The sequence below is a fragment of the Entelurus aequoreus genome, linkage group LG14 (genome assembly GCF_033978785.1).
Source record: "Entelurus aequoreus isolate RoL-2023_Sb linkage group LG14, RoL_Eaeq_v1.1, whole genome shotgun sequence".
Taxonomy (NCBI): Eukaryota; Metazoa; Chordata; class Actinopteri; order Syngnathiformes; family Syngnathidae; genus Entelurus; species Entelurus aequoreus.
In genome coordinates, this window is record NC_084744.1 from 39,834,953 (window position 1) to 39,856,876 (window position 21,924).

At 39.4% G+C, this 21,924-nt stretch overlaps 2 protein-coding genes across 7 annotated transcripts in view; both read left to right on the forward strand.

Moving 5' to 3' along the window:
• myo3b (myosin IIIB) overlaps window positions 1-21,924 on the forward strand; it is a 290,744-nt gene that overhangs the window by 183,021 nt on the left and 85,799 nt on the right. For all 6 annotated transcript variants that reach the window (XM_062069877.1, XM_062069876.1, XM_062069875.1 and 3 more), the window contains 2 exons: window positions 1,979-2,012; window positions 4,780-4,891. In XM_062069877.1, the coding sequence (XP_061925861.1) occupies window positions 1,979-2,012; window positions 4,780-4,891 (146 nt within the window). The remainder of the gene's footprint in view (window positions 1-1,978; window positions 2,013-4,779; window positions 4,892-21,924) is intronic.
• LOC133664885 (glutamate decarboxylase 1-like) overlaps window positions 1-21,924 on the forward strand; it is a 354,813-nt gene that overhangs the window by 139,780 nt on the left and 193,109 nt on the right. The window lies entirely within an intron of this gene.

Below are 21,924 nucleotides of genomic sequence, written 5' to 3' on the forward strand. Positions count from 1 at the left end.
CTTCTGACTGTCTCATGCTTAATTGTGTGTCATTGTATCCATTAAACCATATCCAATTGTATTTCCAATTTGCAATGTATGTAAAAATACCGTCTAAACATCACAAAATACAAGAGGAGGTTGCTAAGGCAAGTGAGGTGAGGTGAGAGTATACACCATTGAGGTGAGAGTATACACCAGTGAGGTGAGAGTATAGGTCCCAGCCTGGGTTCTGCTCGAGGTTTAGCTGAAGGCAGTTTTTTCTTGCCTCCATCGTCAAGTGCTCCCCTCACCTCCCAGGGGGTGAACAAGGGGATGGGTCAAATGCAGGGGACAAATTTCACCACACCTAGTGTGTGTGTGACAATCATTACTTTAAAGGCCTACTGAAATGAATTTTTTTAATTTAAACGGGGATAGCAGATCCATTCTATGTGTCATACTTGATCATTTCGCGATATTGCCATATTTTTGCTGAAAGGATTTAGTATAGAATAACGACGATAAAGTTCGCAACTTTTGGTCTCTGATAAAAAAAAGCCTTGCCTGTACCGGAAGTAGCATGAAGACACCGGAGGAAGGACTGCTCATATTTTCCTATTGTTTACACCAGCAGCGAGAGAGATTCGAACCGAGAAAGCGACGATTACCCCATTAATTTGAGCGAGGATGAAAGATTCTTGGATGAGGAACGTGAAAGTGAAGGACTAGCGTGCAGTGCAGAACGTATCTTTTTTCACTCTGACCATAACTTAGGTACAAGCTGGCTCATTGGATTCCACACTCTCTCCTTTTTCTATTGTGGAATACGGATTTGTATTTTAAACCACCTCGGATACTATATCCTCTTGAAAATGAGAGTCGAGAACGCGAAATGGACATTCACAGTGACTTTTATCTCCACGACAATACATCGGTGAAGCTCTTTAGCTACTGAGCTAACGTGATAGCATCGGGCTTTACTGCATATAGAAACAAAACAAATAAGTCCATGACTGGAAGGATAGACAGAAGATCAGCAATACTACCAAACTCTGGACATGTAAATACACGGTTAATGCTTTCCAGCTTGGCCAAGCTTAGCAATGCTGTTGCTAACAACGCCATTGAAGCTAACTTAGCTACGGAACCTCGACAGAGCTATGCTGAAAACATTAGCTCTGCACCTATGCCAGCCAGCCCTCATCTGCTCATCAACACCCGTGCTCACCTGCGTTCCAGCGATCGACGGTACGACGAAGGACTTCACCCGATCACCGATGCGGTTGGCGGCCCGGAGACGGAGGAAGTCAAGGTGAGGTCGTGTTGCTGTAGTCCGCCGCTAATACACCGATCGCACCTACAGCTTTCTTCTTTGCTGTCTTCATTGTTCATTAAACAAATTGCAAAAGATTCACCAACACAGATGTCCAGAATACTGTGGAATTTTGGGATGAAAACAGAGCTTTTTTGTATTGAATTCAATGGGTCCGAATACTTCCGTATCAACCGTTGACGTCACGCGCATACGTCATCATATCTAGACGTTTTCAACCGGAAGTGTGGCGGGAAATTTAAAATTGCACTTTATAAGTTAACCCGGCCGTATTGGCATGTGTTGCAATGTTAAGATTTCATCATTGATACATAAACTATCAGAGTGCGTGGTCGGTAGTAGTGGGTTTCAGTAGGCCTTTAACTTTAAGTGTTTGCTCACGTGGGCTTCAGTGGGTTATCTTGACCAGTAACTTGACTTCAGTGGGTTATCTTGACCAGTAACTTGACTTGGCTGTACCTTATTAAGTTGGGCAGGTGTACCTAATGACGTGGCCTAACTGCATGGAAAAAGCATAGCCTGCAATTGCATTTTTTGAAAACACTGAAGTGTTGTACATTTGTTCAATGTGCATCATCATTATAAACCTGAGTGAGCTATTTTAAAAGGGCTAATCCTTACCCACGTGCAGAAAAAATGCTAATTTCTGTTCCCGTCACTTACAAACGCTCCTTACTTTCACAGGTCTGAGAGCCCGAAGAGCATGAATAAGGCGAATGTGAGTAAGGAATTATCTGTCAAATGAGTATTTGGGTGAGTGCAGCCCCCCTACTTCTTCTTAGCCGTGTATCTCAAACAGCGCTCCCCTTTAAAGCGGCAGATTATTCCTTTGGAAATGTTTTGAGTCCTTGAGACAAAAAGAGTTCTGGCGTCTCAGCGGAGAAGACCGGGTGGTACGGCAACCAGAGAATGAAAAAGCTGGAAATTCACGGCTGAGAATAAATGCTGGCTGTTCCCCCTAGGTGATTTGTCTTTGCGCTCCTCTTTCTACAGATGTTAGAGCCCTTTTTTAGTAAAGACCTGGGGTTCTTTGCGAGCACTTTGATATCCTGCTCGGATTCAATATGTGAAATAGAAGAGCCACTCCGTGACTTGGAGCACATCACACTCTTTGAAGTCTGATCCAATTTTTGCTGCTCACCATTTGATGTTGAAAGGATGAAATGAGGGAAATGTACAGTTTTTGCCAGTAACTCTGCCGAGCATATGTAAGATTAAAAAAGCAAAATCCTTTGGAGGATGTACTTAGAAATGTTAAGCAGATTAATACTTTCCTATACCTCTTTAATTCCCAGATCAAATTAAATATGAGAGCAAATCTGCGTGCTGTGTTTTCCTTCCACAATGAAGTCAATAAAGGCATTGCGTTAGCATTTGATTAACATTGCTAATATGTTGCAGTCGTACAGTATGTCTGCTAAGTTGTAAATAAAGGAACACAGCGTCTACACTGCAAAAAGTCAGTGTTCAAAAACAAGGGGTAAAAAAATACAAAAATTAGGGGTATTTTACTTGAACTAAGCAAAATTATCTGCCAATAAACAACAAAATTTTGCTTGTCAAGACTTACCAAAACAAGTCAAATCAGCTAACCTCAATGAACCCAAAAGTACCTTAAAATAAGTATATTCTCACTAATAACAAGTGCACTTTTCTTTATAGGAAAAACAAATATGAAACCTTTTTTCTCAGTATGTTGAAAAATATTCTTAAATGAAGTAAATGCTAGTGCCATTATCTTGACATAATGATATGCGCTCGGCATTACATTTCTTGAAACCAGCAAACTTATATTAAAAACTAGTTTATTGTTCTTCATGGAAAGGCAACATGCAACCGCTTGTTACTCTCGTGGTCTACTAGCCACTCAGGCAAATCATATTGTCTAAAAATGCATTTTTCCATCGATAACATGACATCATCGCGCCAAGTGCGTGCTCTTTCAGTCAATTAGTGCGCAAGGAATATATATAGGGATGTCCGATAATGGCTTTTTGCCGATATCCGATATTCCGATATTGTCCAACTCTTTAATTACCGATACCGATATCAACCGATACCGATATATACAGTCGTGGAATTAACACATTATTATGCCTAATTTGGACAACCAGGTATGGTAAAGATAAGGTCCTTTAAAAAAAAAAAAAAAAAAAAGATAAATACATTTAAAACATTTTTTTGAATAAAAAAGAAAGTAAAACAATATAAAAACAGTTACATAGAAACTAGTAATTAATGAAAATGAGTAAAATTAACTGTTAAAGGTTAGTACTATTAGTGGACCAGCAGCACGCACAATCATGTCTGCTTACAGACTGTATCCCTTGCAGACTGTATTGATATATATTGATATATAATGTAGGAACCAGAATATTAATAACAGAAAGAAACAACCCTTTTGTGCAAATGAGTGTGAATGAGTGTAAATGGGGGAGGGAGGTTTTTTGGGTTGGTGCACTAATTGTAAGTGTATCTTGTGTTTTTTATGTTGATTTAATAAATTAAAAAAACCTGATACCGATAATAAGAAAACCGATACCGATAATTTCCGATATTACATTTTAAAGCATTCATCGGCCGATATCGGCCTGCCGATATTATCAGACATCTCTAAATATATATATATATATATCTTTTTAAAAAAAAATATATATATATATATATATATATATACATATATATATATATATATATATATATATATATATATATATATATATATATATATATATATATATATATATATATATATATATATATATATATACATATATATATATATATATATATATATATATATATATATATATATATATATATATATATATATATATTTATTTATTTATTTATTTATTTTTTTTTGTAATTTTGAGGAATTTATCTCAATGTGTATGAACTATTTCTGTTCAAAATTGTTTGAAATGTCAAATGTTTAAATATTAACTGTCAGTTTACTGTACTGTGCCAACTGTACTACTATATGAGTACCTATTTTCTCTTGTTTCATTGAAAATAAAACAGCAAAGTCCATTTGGCTGTCATCTGTTTTAATTACGAGACACAATTGTGTCAAAGTCATGATTTTTTTATTTAACGCTTGAAATAAAAAATTATTACTTAAAAAAATTAGTTTTATACTTGTGAGTGTTGATGACACAGCTTTGCAACAGTTTATATTCTAGTTTCAAGCATGTTTTACTCAATATAGGTCATAAAATCTCAGCAACAAGCTGTAATATCTTACTGAGATCATTTAGGACCAAAACACTTAAAACAAGTAAAACACTCTAACATAAAATCTGCTTAGTGAGAAGAATTATCTTATCAGACAAAAAATAAGCAAATATCACTCTTATTTGAGATATTTAATCTTACTTAGATTTCAGTTTTTGCAGTGTATAGGAGTAGGTTTTCTAGTTTCTGAGGGCTTGTTCGTGTCCATCACCCTCACTGACTGGCTCCTTCACGTCTCCTCCTTCAAGGTCGGCCTCGACAGCCGAGAGAAAGGCGTGAAAGAGGCCGAGAGAGACGAAGACGGTGTGACGAAGCCTCGCAGGCAGCCGTCCTGGCTGCGAGACGCGCCGTGTAAACAAGGTAAGCTCGGGTGTCAGCCTGCAGGTCATTACGCAGAAATCCCGCTTCATTTTTAATCGAGGGGGGGGCCCTTTTGCACCTCTCATCCCGAAAGACATGTTCCTGTGGCAGTGTCTATGACAGGGGTCATGTGGTCATGTGTCTCGGGCGCATCAAAGCCTTAAATCTCCCGTGCGGCGATCCTCTCGCTGAGGACCTCATCAAGTTCTCTAATAGACCTGCAAAGTGGCGATGACATGAAAACACACAAGCCCTGATTTGCTGAACATATGTTTGATTTGCTTTCCGCCCCGGGCTATGAATTAGCATTCATTCGGGTGCCCACGAGGCTGAGCGGGTGGCTGCACAATGGGGCCGCCATCAGGGGCACCGGGGGCCCAGCCCGTCATTAGTGGTATTAGAGGGCGAGGAGGGAAGCGACGGAGGTGGAATATAGCATTTAGCTGCGCGGCCAGGAGATTACGGGGATTAGACATGATAATGTAACACAGACGGGGCTCTCAGAGCGGGCCCTCTGGATTAATGTCAGCACGCCACAGCAGGTCTGGGTTAGATAGCGGCTAATTCGCTAATGCTGCGTACAGGTGACCCCCCGCTCCGAGGCGTCACTGCTACTCAAATGTCTGATTTGGAGTGTCAAAGTGATTACGGAAGTGACATTTCAATGAATGCCAGCGGTTACATGTTTAGCTCTTTCATTTTGACACGACAAAGCATTGACATCCCAGCAGAATTATTTACAGGTTTTTTTGTTCACAGGAAATCACCTTTTTTTTACCTTTGTTTGCTTAGGTGACTGCAGGGGTGTCAAACTTGTTTTCATTGAGGGCCACATTGCAGTAATGGCTGCCTTCAGAGGGCCACTTTTTAATGAATTGAAATTATAACCTTTGATGAATCGTTTAGGACAGTGTTTTTCAGCCACTGTGCCGTGAGATGCAGTCTGGTGTGCCGTGGGAGATGATGTCATTTCACCTATTCGGGTTAAAAATATTTTTTGCAAACCAGTAATTATAGTCTGCAAATGATGTGTTGTTGTTAAGTGTCGGTGCTGTCTAGATCTCAGCAGAGTCATATCAGTAGGTGGCAGCAGGTAGCTAATTGCATTGTACATGTCGGAAACAGCGGAAGGCAGTGTGCAGGTAAAAAAGTATCTAATGCTTAAACCTAAAATAAACAAAAGGTGAGTGCCCCTAAGAAAAAGCATTGAAGCTTAGGGAAGGCTATGCAGAATGAAACTAAAACTGAACTGGCTACAAAGTAAACAAAAACAGAATGCTGGACGACAGCAAATACTTACTGTGGAGCAAAGACGGCGTCCACAATGTACATCCGTACTTGACATGACAATCAACAATGTCCCCACAGAGAAGGATAAAAACAACTGAAATAGTCTTGATTGCTAAAACAAAGTAGATGCGGGAAATATCGCTCAAAGGAAGACATGAAACTGCTACAGGAAAATAACAAAAAAAGAGAAAAAGCCACCAAAATAGGAGCGCAAGACAAGAAGTAAAACACTACACACAAGAAAACAGCAAACAAGTCCAAATAAGTCAAGGTGTGATGTGACAGGTGGTGACAGTACACCTACTTTGAGACAAGAGCTATATTGATGCATGCTTGGTTATGCTTTAAAGTCATATCCAACAATTCCGACAACGACATTTTTACTGTCAACTGAGTTTCGTTTTTTAATGATTTCTGCTGGTGGTGTGCCTCCACATTTTTTCCACAAAAAATGTGCCTTGTCTCAAAAAAGGTTGAAAAACACTGCTTTAGGAGAAGAATCTCTCTGATTGGTTAAAAGCCCATCACGTGACTACAGAGCGCCATGTTTTTCTTCCGACTTTGAAACAGAGTTGGCCATACTCTACAGTATACTACATACATACTACTACAGCTCTGCTTTATGGTGTGTTTTGTTGTTTGTTGCGCCATAAAAAGTGTTAATACTATAAACATTGTAGTTATAATACACTGCAGCTGTTTGATTGTAACATGCATCTCAGTTGTAGCTTTCATTAATACAATTGGAGGTGTTGAAATCGCTAATGCTAATCAGTAGCATGTCCATAGCAAAGCCCATGTATATTAGCTTCAAGCTAGCACATTTTTGGAAAGGTGGAGCCCTCCTTAGTTTGAAGTGTTTTTTTAAATCCATTACTTTGTGGGCATTGAAAACTGCAACATTATATAGGGCAGGGGTGTCAAACTTGTTTTTATCGAGGGCCACATCGCAGTAATGGCTGCCTTCAGAGGGCCGCTTTTTTATTATTAATTAAAATATGCGTGTGGGTAATATCCTGTGATTGATCAAAATTCAAATTGATCTGATTTAAAAAAAATTATATTATTTGACAGCATTGATATATCCCCTCATATTATTACATTATTGCCTATGCACTCCATTATTAGATGTTTTCATGTACAAACTAATGTTATCTTTACTAACATATTTTTGTACTACACTATATAATAATGTCATATTTGCCATGATTAGATAATGTTTAGAAAATACGCATTTTTTCCTGTCAAAATCGAAATAATTATTTGCATTTAGTAAAAAAAAAAAAAAAAAGAAGTATTTTATTAACACACATTTTCCCTAGGCTTTCGTAGGCCACATAAAATGATGTGGCGGGCCAGATCTGGCCCCCGGGCCTTGAGTTTGACACCAGTATTCTAGAGTTTAGATCTTAGTACATTAAAGGCCTACTGAAATGAATTTTTTTTATTTAAACGGGGATAGCAGATCCATTCTATGTGTCATACTTGATTATTTCGCGATATTGCCATATTTTTGCTGAAAGGATTTAGTATAGAACAACAACGATAAAGTTCGCAACTTTTGGTCTCTGATAAAAAAAAGCCTTGCCCCCACCGGAAGTAGCGTGACGACACCGGAGGAAGGACTGCTCATATTTTCCTATTGTTTACACCAGCAGCGAGAGCGATTCGGACCGAGAAAGCGACGATTACCCCATGAATTTGAGCGAGGGTGAAAGATTTGTGGATGACCGTAACTTAGGTACAAGCTGGCTCATTGGATTCCACACTATCTCCTTTTTCTATTGTGGATCACAGATGTGTATTTTAAACCACCTCGGATACTATATCCTCTTGAAAATGAGAGTCGAGAACGCGAAATGGACATTCACAGTGACTTTTATCTCCACGACAATACATCGACGAAGCACTTTAGCTACGGAGCTAACGTGATAGCATCGTGCTTAACTGCATATAGAAACAAAATAAATAAATCCCTCACTGGAAGGATAGACGGAAAATCAACAATACTATTAAACCATGAACATGTAAATACACGTTTAATGCTTGCCAGCTTGGCGAAGCTTAAAAATGCTGTTGCTAACAACGCCATTGAAGCTAACTTAGTAACGGGACCTTACAGAGCTATGATAAAAACATTAGCGCTCCACCTATGCCAGCCAGCCCTCATCTGCTCATCAACACCCGTGCTCACCTGCGTTCCAGCGATCGACGGAAGGACGAATGACTTCACCACGATCATTCGTGCGGTCGGTGGCTAGCGTCGGCTAGCGCGTCTGCTATCCGAGTCAAAGTCTTCCTGGTTGTGTTGCTGTTGTCCGCCGCTAACACACCGAACCCACCTACAACTTTCTTCTTTGCAGTCTTCATTGTTCATTAAACAAATTGCAAAAGATTCACCAACACAGATGTCCAGAATACTGTGGAATTATGAGATAAAAACAGAGCTATTTTGTATTGTATTAAATGGGGTACCGATACTTCTGTTTCACTGGTTACGTCACGCGCATACGTCATCATCCAAAGACGTTTTCAACCGGAAGTTTAGCGGGAAATTTAAAATTGCACTTTATAAGTTAACCCGGCCGTATTGGCATATGTTGCAATGTTAAGATTTCATCATTGATATATAAACTATCAGACTGCGTGGTCAGTAGTAGTGGGTTTCAGTAGGCCTTTAAAGCCCGCCTATTGTGAAAATGTTACTTTTTAAGTAAAATATGACCCTTGTAGCCTGTTAATGCGAATAAAGGTGAGAAAAGTGAATCATCTCACTCATTAAAAGTTGACAGAAGAGGTTCTCAAATGCTTGATTTTTGAGTCCTGGGTTTCATGACATCATAAAGGAAAAACCTTCCTCGTGTACATTACTCTGACTCACTTTTAGCTCGATGAGCTGTAAACGCCCAAGGAGGACATATTAAAAAACAGGCTTTACTACACATCATGAAACCATCTGTCTATATACTTCAAACAGACGTTTGTTTTGTTTTTCTTCTGCATTGTATGAATACTGAGTGACCTTTTAGATTCATGGAAACACGTGGTGATGGTTTTGTGGTCCAAATAAAAGAGACTCACACTTTGTCGGCTTCCAATGGTTAGAAGACAAATACCTAAAAGACATTACAATTACTACTTATAATTACTTCCACAGCGTAGTTTTAAAGTATTCAAAATATTGAGGATATGAACAACAACAAAAAAAGAAATTAAAAAGCTATCTTGGATAAGTGTTCTTTATGTCCACAATTTGAGACCTTTATTCTGTTTCCAATTAATTCACACAATTAGTTCTCGGAGTTATTACCTCAACCATGGCGGTTATGTTTTAGTTGCAGTTTGTCAGTTAGTGTTGAGTCAGGACAACTGGACTCTTCTTGTTTGTTTAAGACATTTCACCTTTCATCCAGAAGGCTTCTTTTGTTACAGATTTTAGGTCCGGAGTTTCCTTGTTTCAGGCCGTAGAACAGGCTGCACAAAAACTATAGAAAATCTACACTGACCAATTGCAATTGGTAGTAAGCAGAACAAACAAGATACTTTACTTGTTTACCAAAAATGTTAACATGGAATGCATTGAATTTTGCGGTGCATTCAGGAAAGTATTTTTCTTTTTTTGGCAATTTTTAAGAATCAACCTGCGTGAGTGGTAATGTGCAGAAACATGCACTTCTGGTGGTCTCCACTTTTGTCTCATTGCCATTGATTGGGAAAGTTAGCCAAGTGACTTTAATTTTTGTTTGTTTTTATTATATTTGGATATATTTGTTTGGTTTGCATGCTTGTGAATCTGGGCTGTCCATGAAGTAAGACTACTTATTAAGTTGAAGGGGGCAGGAAATATAACATTTTCTTCATCCTGTTCCTTCTCAAGCCTAGGTGTGTAAATATGTGTTTAGTTGCTAAAGTTTAGTGGTCTATTGTTCAAAAATGCACATCAATGAAGGAGATCAATAAAAATGAATGAATGAATTGCTATTTTAGTGTAGAGAACAACCAGACGTTCAGGTATTCATTGTCACCTTTTCCATCCCTGGTTTATGTTCTAAGGTAGGGTGCCCATCACGTGGATGGTGGAGGTTGGAGGGTGTGTCAGTCCATCGCCAGCCAGGCATTAAAAAAACAGACCTAAAATTTAGCGATCATCAATCTTCACCAAGACGTGACTTTGATCACTTGATTGAAATTCACGGCACCCGGACAACATTATTGGGGGCGTGCCTTAAAGGCACTGCCTTTAGCGTCCTCGACAACCAGTCGTCACGTCCGCTTTTCCTCCGTACAAACAGCGTGCCGGCCCAGTCACATAATATATGCGACGTTTACACACACAAGTGAATGCATTCATACTTGATCAACAGCCATGCAGGCCACACTGAGGGTGGCCGTATAAAGAACTTTAACACTGTTACAAATATGCGCCACACTGTGAACCCACATCAAACAAGAATGACAAACACATTTCGGGAGAACATCCGCACCGTAACACAACATAAACACAACAGAACAAATACCCAGAACCCCTTGCAGCACTAACTCTTCCGGGACACTACAATATACACCCCCCGCTACCACCAAACCCCGCTGTGCCCCCACCCCCCACCCCTCCCCCCACCATCTCCCGAATTCGGAGGTCTCAAGGTTGGCAAGTATGCCTGAGGGTCTTGTGAGATGACGCTGGCTGATCAATATTAAGAAAAAACGACCGACAGGAAGGCGAGAAACACTTTTTATTTCAACAGACTCTCGAGCCGCACCTGCCGTCAAAACTCTAAAGACCCGACCGCACAGTTCCTGTCTTCACAATAAAAGCGTTGCTCCATCCTGCCTGCGCTAACAAAATAAGAGTCTCAGAAAGCGAGCAAGCTAGGGAGTTTGCCGTCAATGTATTTCTTGTAAAGTGTATAAAGAGGAGTATGGAAGCCGGACAAACGTTCATGTGGTATTGGACAGAAAGGAGGACTATTTTTCTCCTTTATTTGAAAATGTGGAGGTTATCATCACTACTGTCTGATTCCAATCAATGCAAGTCATCACAATCATACCAACTTATATTCTTGTAAGAAACATGCTTGTATTATCATTAAACACCTTTAACTTGTTCACCTCTCTTTCATAAATAAATCAATATCAATGATATATATTTGGATATTTCTCATTGCCGAGAGCTCAAACCACTCAAACGTTTTTTTGTGTGTCTGTATGCGGAGTAAAACTATGGAACAAACTGGACTTACAACACAAGCAATGCCAAACTATTAATGGATTTAAACTATTATACAAACATGGGGTCTGCTTCAATATAGAGATGAGGGTCTTTAATTTGACCTGCTGTTGTACTCTGTCTCAAAGTGTTAACATGTGCTCAATGTTTCCTTACCATTATTGCTATGTTGTCTATTACCATTGTTGCTATGTTGTCTATTACCTTTGTTGCTATGTTGTCTATTGGTATTGTTGCTATGTTGTCTATTACCATTGTTGCTATGTTGTCTATTACCATTGTTGGTATTTTGTCTATTACCATTGTTGCTATGTTGTCTATTACCATTGTTGGTATTTTGTCTATTACCATTGTTGGCATAGTCATTCTTCCTACATTGTTGATACAAATGATTGTTACAGTGTAATAATTAGTGTTACCTGTGGCAATGCCACTATGATACAACATCTGTATTATAATCCTTAAACAAAGTAACAGTGAAACTCAATGGAATAATCATTGAATGGAGAACTGGGGATGGGATTAAATAAATTATCCTCTTCCCACTCCCTTTCAGGCAAAACTGGACAATCATGCAATACATACCACACTGCAAAAAGTCAGTGTTCAAAAACAAGAAAAAAAATTACAAAAATTAGGGGTATTTTATTTTAACTAAACAAAATTCTCTGCCAATAGAACAAGAAAATTTGGCTTGTCAAGACTTTCCAAAACAAGTCAAATTAGCTAACCTCAATGAACCCCAATATACCTTAAAATAAGTATATTCTCACTAATAACAAGTGCACTTTTTTTGGTAGAAAAAAATTGAGACCTTTTTGCTCAATATGTTGAAAAATATTCTTAAATTAAGTAAATGCTAGTACCATTATCTTGACATAATGATATGCGCTCGGCATCATGATTTTTTTTTTTATGCTTGAAATAAGAGATGTCCGATAATATCGGCCTGCCGATATTATCGGCCTATAAATGCTTTAAAATGTAATATCGGAAATTATCTGTATCGTTTTTTTTATTATCGGTATCGTTTTTTTTTTTGTTTTTTTTTGGTGTTTTTTTTTTATTAAATCAACATAAAAAAAACAAGATATTAGTGCACCAACCCAAAAAACCTCCCTCCCCCATTTACACTCATTCACACTCATTCTCACAAAAGGGTTGTTTCTTTCTGTTATTAATATTCTGGTTCCTACATTATTTATCAATATATATCAATACAGTCTGCAAGGGATACAGTCCGTAAGCACACATGATTGTGCTGGTCCACTAATAGTACTAACATTTAACAGTTAATTTTACTCATTTTCATTAATTACTAGTTTCTATGTAACTGTTTTTATATTGTTTTACTTTCTTTTTTTATTCAAGAAAATGTTTTTAATTTATTTATCTTATTTTATTTTATTTTATTTTTTTAAAAAGGACCTTATCTTCACCATACCTGGTTGTCCAAATTAGGCATAATAATGTATTAATTTCCACTCAAATTCCATTTACCATTTACCATTCCACGACTGTATATATCGGTATCGGTTGATATCGGGATCGGTAATTAAAGAGTTGGACAATATCGGAATATCGGATATCAGCAAAAAGCCATTATCGGACATCCCTACTTGTGAGTGTTGATGACACAGCTTTGCAACAGTTGATATTCTCGTTTCAAGCATGTTTTACTCAATATAGGTCATAAAATCTCAGCAACAAGCTGTAATATCTTACTGAGATCATTTAGGACCAAAACCCTTAAAACAAGTAAAACACTCTAACATAAAATCTGCTTAGTGAGAAGAAATATCTTATCAGACAGAAAATAAGCAAATATCACCCTTATTTGAGATATTTAATCTTACTTAGATTTCAGTTTTTGCAGTGTGTACATTACCTTTTGCACTATATTAATTTATATTATTACGTGTTGTCAACGTTGTACTTTTTTTTAATGTCGTTGCCTGAATAAATGAAAATGGAAATGAAAATGAAATATATGAATGAGGTAGATCCCTTCCACATGGTCAATTGGAAAGTAGCTGGTGTGGTCTAAGGTCTGATCCTCTCAGGTAAGCCTATTAGAATATGAGGCCAGGGAGGCTCCTGCACTTTGATCCACGCACATCTGAGGGCCTTCTTTTTTATTCTTCTTCTTCTGCTACGTCTTTTTTTTTTTTCTCATCTCATGCGAGTCTTGCCTCGCCAGATGTCTGGAGACCGAGCTCCTTCCTCCGTCTCATCCTGTTGTCGCCTCCGGTGATGGCATCGGTTCTCCCGGGCCGCGGCTCGACCCGAGTGTGTCAGGATGAGGCGTGAGAATGGAATTAGCGGGCCCCTGCAGACACTCTTCACAGCAGGCTTTTTTATTGCCACACAGCGGAGACCCTTCATCTGTTTGACGGATGTTGGGTCATTGCGGAACGTTTAGTTTTTCTTTGTAGCCATATGCTTGTCCAGGGTGTACCCCACCTTCCGCCCGAATGCAGCTGGGATAGGCTCCAGCACCCACCAACCCCCGCGACAGCGGTACAAAATGGATGGATGGGCATATGCTTGTTTAGCAAGTGAGAGGATTTAGACGTGGAGCTTGCCTTCTAACACCCCAAATGCTGCCATTTATGCTGGGAAAAGAACATGAAAGCACTTTTAACTGGAGACGCTCAGTCGCGGCAACCTTTTATTTCCCGTGTCTTGCCAGTGGGAAAAGTGGAGCGTACACAGTGTATCCGTGTAAGCCCCACGCCTGTTGTCACCTCTCGTCACCTGTCTTCCCGACATGAATATTAATAAATACAACATGTTTGGAAACGAGGCGCGTTGAAGAAAAGGGGCGACTTTGCTCCAGCGAGCGAAGGATATGATCAGAGCGTTTCTCAGCAGGGTAAACAGGATGGCGGCGAGGATCAGTCAAAGCTGACTTTATGCTTTATGAAAGCTGAGCTACTTATGTTTAAAGGCTGTTTGAAGATTAGGGTTGTGGTAAACATACATGTCAAGAGAGGGAGCGAGACGCTTGCTAAAGTGGAGCAACAACACAGAGACCAATTACCTCCGCACTTTGAAAGACATTTCACCTGCTCCTTTCAGGAAGTGACACCATGAATATTACTGCTCACTTGTTGCTCGTACAGTTAGCATTGTGCAGGTCTCAACCAGTAAAGTTCCGTAGGACTTAGGGTTGTCCCCATACCAATATTTTGGTACCGGTACCGATACCAAAATGTATTTCGATACTTTTCTAAATAAAGGGGACCACAAAAAATGTCTTTATTGGCTTTATTTTATCAAAAAAATCTTAGGGTACATTAAATGTTTCTTATTGTAATTTAGTCCTTAAATAAAATAGTGAACATACTAGACAACTTGTCTTTTAGTAGTAAGTAAACAAACAAAGGCTCCTAATTAGTCTGCTGACATATGCAGTAACATATTGTGTCATTTATCTACCTATTATTTTGTCTACATTATAAAGGACAAGCTGTAAAAATTCATTATTAATCTACTTGTTCATTTACTGTTAATATCTGCTTATTTTCCCTTTAACATGTTCTATCTACACTTCTGTTAAAATGTAATAATCACTTATTCTTCTTTTGTTTGATACTTTACATTAGTTTTGGATGATACCACACATTTGGGTGTCGATCCGATACCAAGTAGTTACAGGTGTCATGTCTGTTGATCATGTTTTTGTTTGGCCATGTGCTGTTTATTTTTTGGACTCTTTTTAGTTCCTGGTTGTGCACTCTTGCTTGTTTTGTTTCCATTATTACTTATTAGTTTCACCTGTTTTTGGACTCACGCACCAGACTCATTTGGACACACGCACCTGTTGTAATCATGTCACGATTATTTAAGCTTTCAGTTGCCAGGCAGTCGGGCTGGCGACATAATGTCAAGACTTGGTCCTTGGGGTGTTTTGTTTTCCCGGAATGGCGCGGGCAAGGCGTGAATGTGAGTACATATTTTATTTAACACTATCACAAAAGAACAAACGAAAGGCGCACACAATGGCGGAGAGCAAACTTGACTATTGAAACAAAACTTGCACAAGGGCAGAAACTATAAACAATAAACAAAAACTTACTTGGCATGGAACGGTGAAACAAACAGCGTGGACTGAGCATGGAATCGTAAACATGGCATGAAGCAGAGTGATGATAATGTCGCCAGGTCGACTGCCTGGCAACTGAAAGCTTAAATAATCGTGACATGATTACAACAGGTGCGTGTGCCCAAATGAGTCCGGTGCGTGAGTCCAAAAACAGGTGAAACTAATAAGTAGTCATGGAAACAAAACAAGCAAGAGTGCACAACCAGGAACTAAAAAGAGTCCAAAAAATAAACAGCACATGGCCAAACAAAAACATGATCAACAGACATGACAACAGGATCATACATTGGTCATATTCAAAGTCCTCGTGTGTCCAGGGACGTATTTACTGACTTTATAAACATAATATAAATAAATAAAAAACGAAAAAAGATTTAGTGATGCTAGAAAATATCAATATAATCATAGTAGTATCGACTAGATACGCTCCTGTACTTGGTATCATTACAGTGGATGTCAGGTGTAGATCCACCCATGGCGTTTGTTTACATTGTGACGCCGGTGAGCTATTGTATCCTCCTACGGTGTGTAGTGAAGCATGTTTAGCTATTCCTCGTCCTGCAGTGATAATGGTACGTGTAAGAAACTCACTTTATTTGTCGCCATGGAGGCGAGGATTAGTGATTTAAAAGTAGCTAAAACATTGAGGATGGATGTTAGCTGCTAGCTAGCTAGCCATGTCTTAAAGCACCTCAAATATTGGTATGGAGGCAACCCAAGTCGATACCATGAAAATCAATAAAGCTTGTATTATTAAGTTAAAGTTAAAGTACCCATGATTGTCACACACACACTAGGTGTGGCGAAATTATTCTCTGCATTTGACCCATCACCCTTCATCACCCCCTGGGAGGTGAGGGGAGCAGTGAGCAGCAGTGGTGGGAATAATTTTTTTAATTTAACCCCTAAATCCAAGCCTTGATGCTGAGTGCCAAGCAGAGAGGTAATGGCTCCCATTTTTATAGTCTTTGGTATGACTCGGCCGGGGTTTGAACTCACAAACTACCAATCTCAGAGTCTACATGTATGTGCTTTCTGCTCAGGGTTCTTCTCATAACACTTGGTTCAGGCTCAGCCTTCTCCTCAGGATCACACTTGATTTTGAGGGCTATTCACTCATTGGCATTTAGCCATACCTTGAACCTTGCAGGAGAACTGGGTCACCACTTGCTCGACGTGAGCATGCAAAACCCAGGTTGAAGGGCTAAGACAAGGGGTCGGCAACCCAAAATGTTGAAAGAACCATATTGCACCAAAAATACAAAAAAAACTCTGTCTGGAGCTGCAAAAAATGAAAAGCCTTTTATAAGTGTTATAATGAAAGCAACACTTGATGTAAGTGTCTATATTAGTTATATTAGCCTACTATCAAAGGCTGATGCAAATCTTCGTTGACAGAAATGTTGTATTTAAATTTTTATTCTGCACATTTTTGCAACATTGGAAACCATTAGTAAAATGGAGGCTTCTCACAGGATGAGATAACTTCTGGAAATTACTGTCTCGGAATGGCCAAAGGTATAGATGTGTGTGTCCAAGTTTAAGGAAACGGCAGGCTGTCTTCTTTTAATAGATTTATTACAATCTTTGTAGGCTGGGTAACATTTGCTGTGGTCTGGAACAACATGGCACACAAACAACTATGAGAAATGCAGCCAATATTACATACAGAGATGTAATATTCACGCACAGCATAAAATGTTTTGTGGACAAAATGAAACAAAAAAGGAGTGGCATAAAACGTCTTTCTGTGGCAGCGTCGGAGAAAGTTGTACATGTAAACAAACTACAATGAGTTCAAGGATCGCTGGAATTAGTAGGACAAAACGGTGTTTGCCAAATACTGTCATCAGTGAAGCATGTATAACATAAACTGTGGGATTTCTAACAATTAGGAAGGTTTGTGTCATGCTTGTTCTCCTACAGAAAATATATTAAGACAACAAAAATTTATTTTCTCTAATCTTCTTCCATTTTCACACATCTCTGAAAGAGGTCCAGGGAGCCAGTTGGGTTGCTGACGCCCGGGCTAAGACAAGGGGTAAGGAGGAGAATTGGGATTGAGCCAAAACCCTTCCATATTCAGTTTGTAGGAGAAGATTTTGGGTACAAGCAGTCGGTATGTCAGTCATGTTTCTTGACAAAGTGCCATTATTGTCCACTGTGGGCCTGACATGCATATCACAGCCTTCTCAATCATTCCCTCAAGCCTCTCCTGTGGTTTCAGCTTGTAAACACATCGCCACATGTCCTCCCCCGACTACCAGGTGCTGCTCCACCAGCCTCCGTCACTGCAACCGCACTTTTCCTCTATCAACATGCATCTGCTAGACATTGATCCAACCCTTTCCGTGTTCTCCAGACAAACACTCCCTCCCTCTTCGCTGTCTCTCAGCCTCTTCAGCGATCTGTCTGTCGCCACGTATCGCCCTCGGATGCCTTCAGTTTTAGGCAAATTACAGGCTCAGCGCTCCCAGCAGCAGAGATTTGGAAGGGATAGGAAAGACTCAACTTGCAGAGAAGGAGTTGCCTCCGTCTGCCGCTACCTACGTAATCTTCTTAATGTCAGTGGGAGTAGTTAACAGGATGTACTTCCAAACTAGTCATCATCCATCACCATCCCAGCGCCTTAATCTCCACACATGTAGAAGAAGGGTGGGGAATAATACCTTCAAGCTTTCAGTAAATGTGCATCAAAGAATTGAGTCATTTGATTTGGGTGAAGAAAGCCTGAGCCGAGCCAATCTGGTTTTGTAGTTGACAATATGCAGACGGGCGTGTTTAAAGGCCTACTGAAACCCACTACTGTTACCGAAAAACATTATTTTAGTTTTACTGAGATTCAAAGATAAGTAAAACCATCTCATTAATTTAATAATTTCTTCTGATATTATTTGTATTATCCTCTGTGGGTTCTCTCCTGAACAGAATGCTGTTGTGTCTTCTGCAAATTAAAGTAACTTTAGGTTCTGTGTAACTTTGCAAATATCATTTATATAAAGACTCAACACTTTTGGTCCCAGTATTGATCCCTGGGGTACGCCCCAGTTATTTTTAGTGCCGTCGATGAGTACTCACCTAGCTTCACATATTGCTTCCTGTTTAAGTAGTTTCTTATCCAGATCAGGACTGATGCCATATCGTTCTATTTTTTGAATGAAGACTTTGTGATTAATTGTGTCAAATGCTCTTGTTAAATCTATAAATCCTGCTGCTGCACACGCTTTCCACCTATTGCATTGTTTATTCCCTTATTTCTAGCAATGCCATTGATGAGGAATTATTAACTCTGTAACCGTATTGATTCCCTGTGAGTGTTTTGCTTTTATTTATGAATTTGTCCATTCTGTCGTTGAATAATTTTTTAACGTAAACAAACATTTGTCGCATCTGCCTTACGTCACTGCTGGCAAACGGCGAAAGTTGATTATGTAGCGAGGTCCGTATGCACGAGTCCTTTGCCATGGCGCTATCTGCTCCAGCCAAGAGGAAGGGTCAGGTAGAGGAGAGGAGGAGGGAGAGTCCCAATTGAGCCTTGGTAGAGATGTTTGTGGGAGAAGAATAGGAAAAATATCGTGCGATTATTAATTTTGTTCATGCGGCGTTGATTAGAAATATCATTTTAAAACACAGCACTTAAAGGCCTACTGAAATGAATTTTTTTTATTTAAACGGGGATAGCAGATCTATTCTATGTGTCATACTTGATCATTTCGCGATATTGCCATATTTTTGCTGAAAGGATTTAGTATAGAACAACGACGATAAAGATTGCAACTTTTGGTATCTGATAAAAAAAAGGCTTTCCCCTACCGGAAGTAGCGTGACGTAGTCAGTTGAACATATACGCAAAGTTCCCTATTGTTTACAATGATGGCCGCATGAAGTGAGAGAGATTCGGACCGAGAAAGCGACAATTTCCCCATTAATTTGAGCGAGGATGAAAGATTTGTGGATGAGTAAAGTGCAAGTGAAGGACTAGTGGGGAGTTGAAGCTATTCAGATAGGGAAGATGCTGTGAGAGCCGGGGGTGACCTGATATTCAGCTGGGAATGACTACAACAGTAAATAAACACAAGACATATATATACTCTATTAGCCACAACACAACCAGGCTTATATTTAATATGCCACAAATTAATCCTGCATAAAAACACCTGCGTGTTTGTTACGCTAGCTCCTAGCTCCTCTGCTAGCTCCTAGCTCCATAGAACACGCCAATACAATTCAAACACCTGATCAACACACACAATCACTCAGCCCAAAAGACCGTTCACCTAACCCAAGGTTCATAAAGCTTATATATTTTAAAAAAGTTACGTACATACGCAAAAAAAAGTTGCGCACATACGGTCAAGCGATCAAATGTTTAGAAGCCAAAGCTGCATACTCACAGTAGCACGTCTGCGTCTTTGTCATCCAAATCAAAGTAATCCTGGTAAGAGTCTGTGTTGTCCCAGTTCTCTACAGGCGTCTGTGTATCGAAGTCAAAAGTCCTCCTGGTTAGAGTCTCTGTTATCCGAGTTCTTCCATCTTGACTGCATCTTTCGGGAATGTAAACAAAGAAGCGCCGGCTGTGTACTGTTGTTGCTGACTACGTTCGAAAAATACGTCCATTTCACACCGACAACCTTCTTCTTTCCTTGCTCAGCTTCTTTCTCCATAATGCAATGAACATGATTGCAACAGATTCACGAACACAGATGTCCAGAATACTGTGGAATTATGAAATGAAAACAGAGCTTTTTCGTATTGGCTTCAATGTGGAAGGCATACCCGTGTTCGCCGGTCTACGTCACGCGCATACGTCATCCTCAGAGGCGTTTCGAACCGGAAGTTTAGGTGCAAATTTAAAATGTCACTTTATAAGTTAACCCGGCCGTATTGGCATGTGTTATAATGTTAAGATTTCATCATTGATATATAAACTATCAGACTGCGTGGTCGGTAGTAGTGGGTTTCAGTAGGCCTTTAATACAATTGTACAAAATGACAAGCTCAGTTTGTTCCACGACCGAGCTCGTACCTTAAAACACTCTCATCTCAAATCAGCACCACCCATTGAAATTAATCAAAATCAATCTAAATGGGCTGTGAAGTCAAATCATCTCACATTAAACCCCACTCCACCCTGCGGTAATGAAACCTTTTTACGACTTTTACTTCTTCTCCATCTTGGCCAACTCTTAGAGACTGTAGACAGTGAACTCCACACACTAAAGCAATGGTTTGATGCCAATAAACTATCAATCAACCTAAATAAAACAAAATATATAATTTTTGGAAATAGGAAAAATAACATACAGTGTCATATAAGAATTGATGATATGGAGATAGAAAGGGTGTATTCAACAACATTTTTGGGAATCTATATAGATGATAAATTAAATTGGAAACTGTACATAAATATACTTAAGACAAAGATGGCAAAAATTATTGCTATATTACATCAAATCAAAAACTCTGTAAATCAATAGGCTCTTAAAGGCCTACTGAAATGATTTTTTATTTATTTAAACGGGGATAGCAGATCCATTCTATGTGTCATACTTGATCATTTTGCGATATTGCCATATTTTTGCTGAAAGGATTTAGTAGAGAACATCGACGATAAAGTTCGCAACTTTTGGTCTCTGATAAAAAAAAGCCTTGCCTGTACCGGAAGTAGCGTGACGTCACAGGTTGAAAGGCTCCTCACATTTCCCCATTGTTTACACCAGCAGCGAGAGCGATTCGGACCGAGAAAGCGACAATTACCCCATTAATTTGAGCGAGGATGAAATATTTGTGGATGAGGAACATGAGAGTGAAGGACTAGAGTGCAGTGCAGGACGTATCTTTTTTCGCTCTGACCATAACTTAGGTACAAGCTGGCTCATTGGATTCCACACTCTCTTCTTTTTCTATTGTGGATCACGGATTTGTATTTCAAACCACCTCGGATACTATATCCTCTTGAAAATGAGAGTCGAGAACGCGAAATGGACATTCACAGTGACTTTTATCTCCACGACAATACATCGGCGAAGCACTTTAGCTACGGAGCTAACGTGATAGCATCGTGCTTAAATGCATATAGAAACAAAATAAATAAACCCCTGACTGGAAGGATAGACAGAAGATCAACAATACTATTAAACCATGGACCTGTAAATACACGGTTAATGCTTTCCAGCTTGGCGAAGCTTAACAATGCTGTTGCTAACGACGCCATTGAAGCTAACTTAGCAACCGTACCTCACAGAACTATGCTAAAAACATTAGCTATCCACCTACGCCAGCCCTCATCTGCTCATCAACACCCGTGCTCACCTGCGTTCCAGCGATCGACAGCGCGACGAAGGACTTCACCCGATCATCGATGCGGTCGGCGGCTAGCGTCGGATAGCGCGTCTGCTATCCAACTCA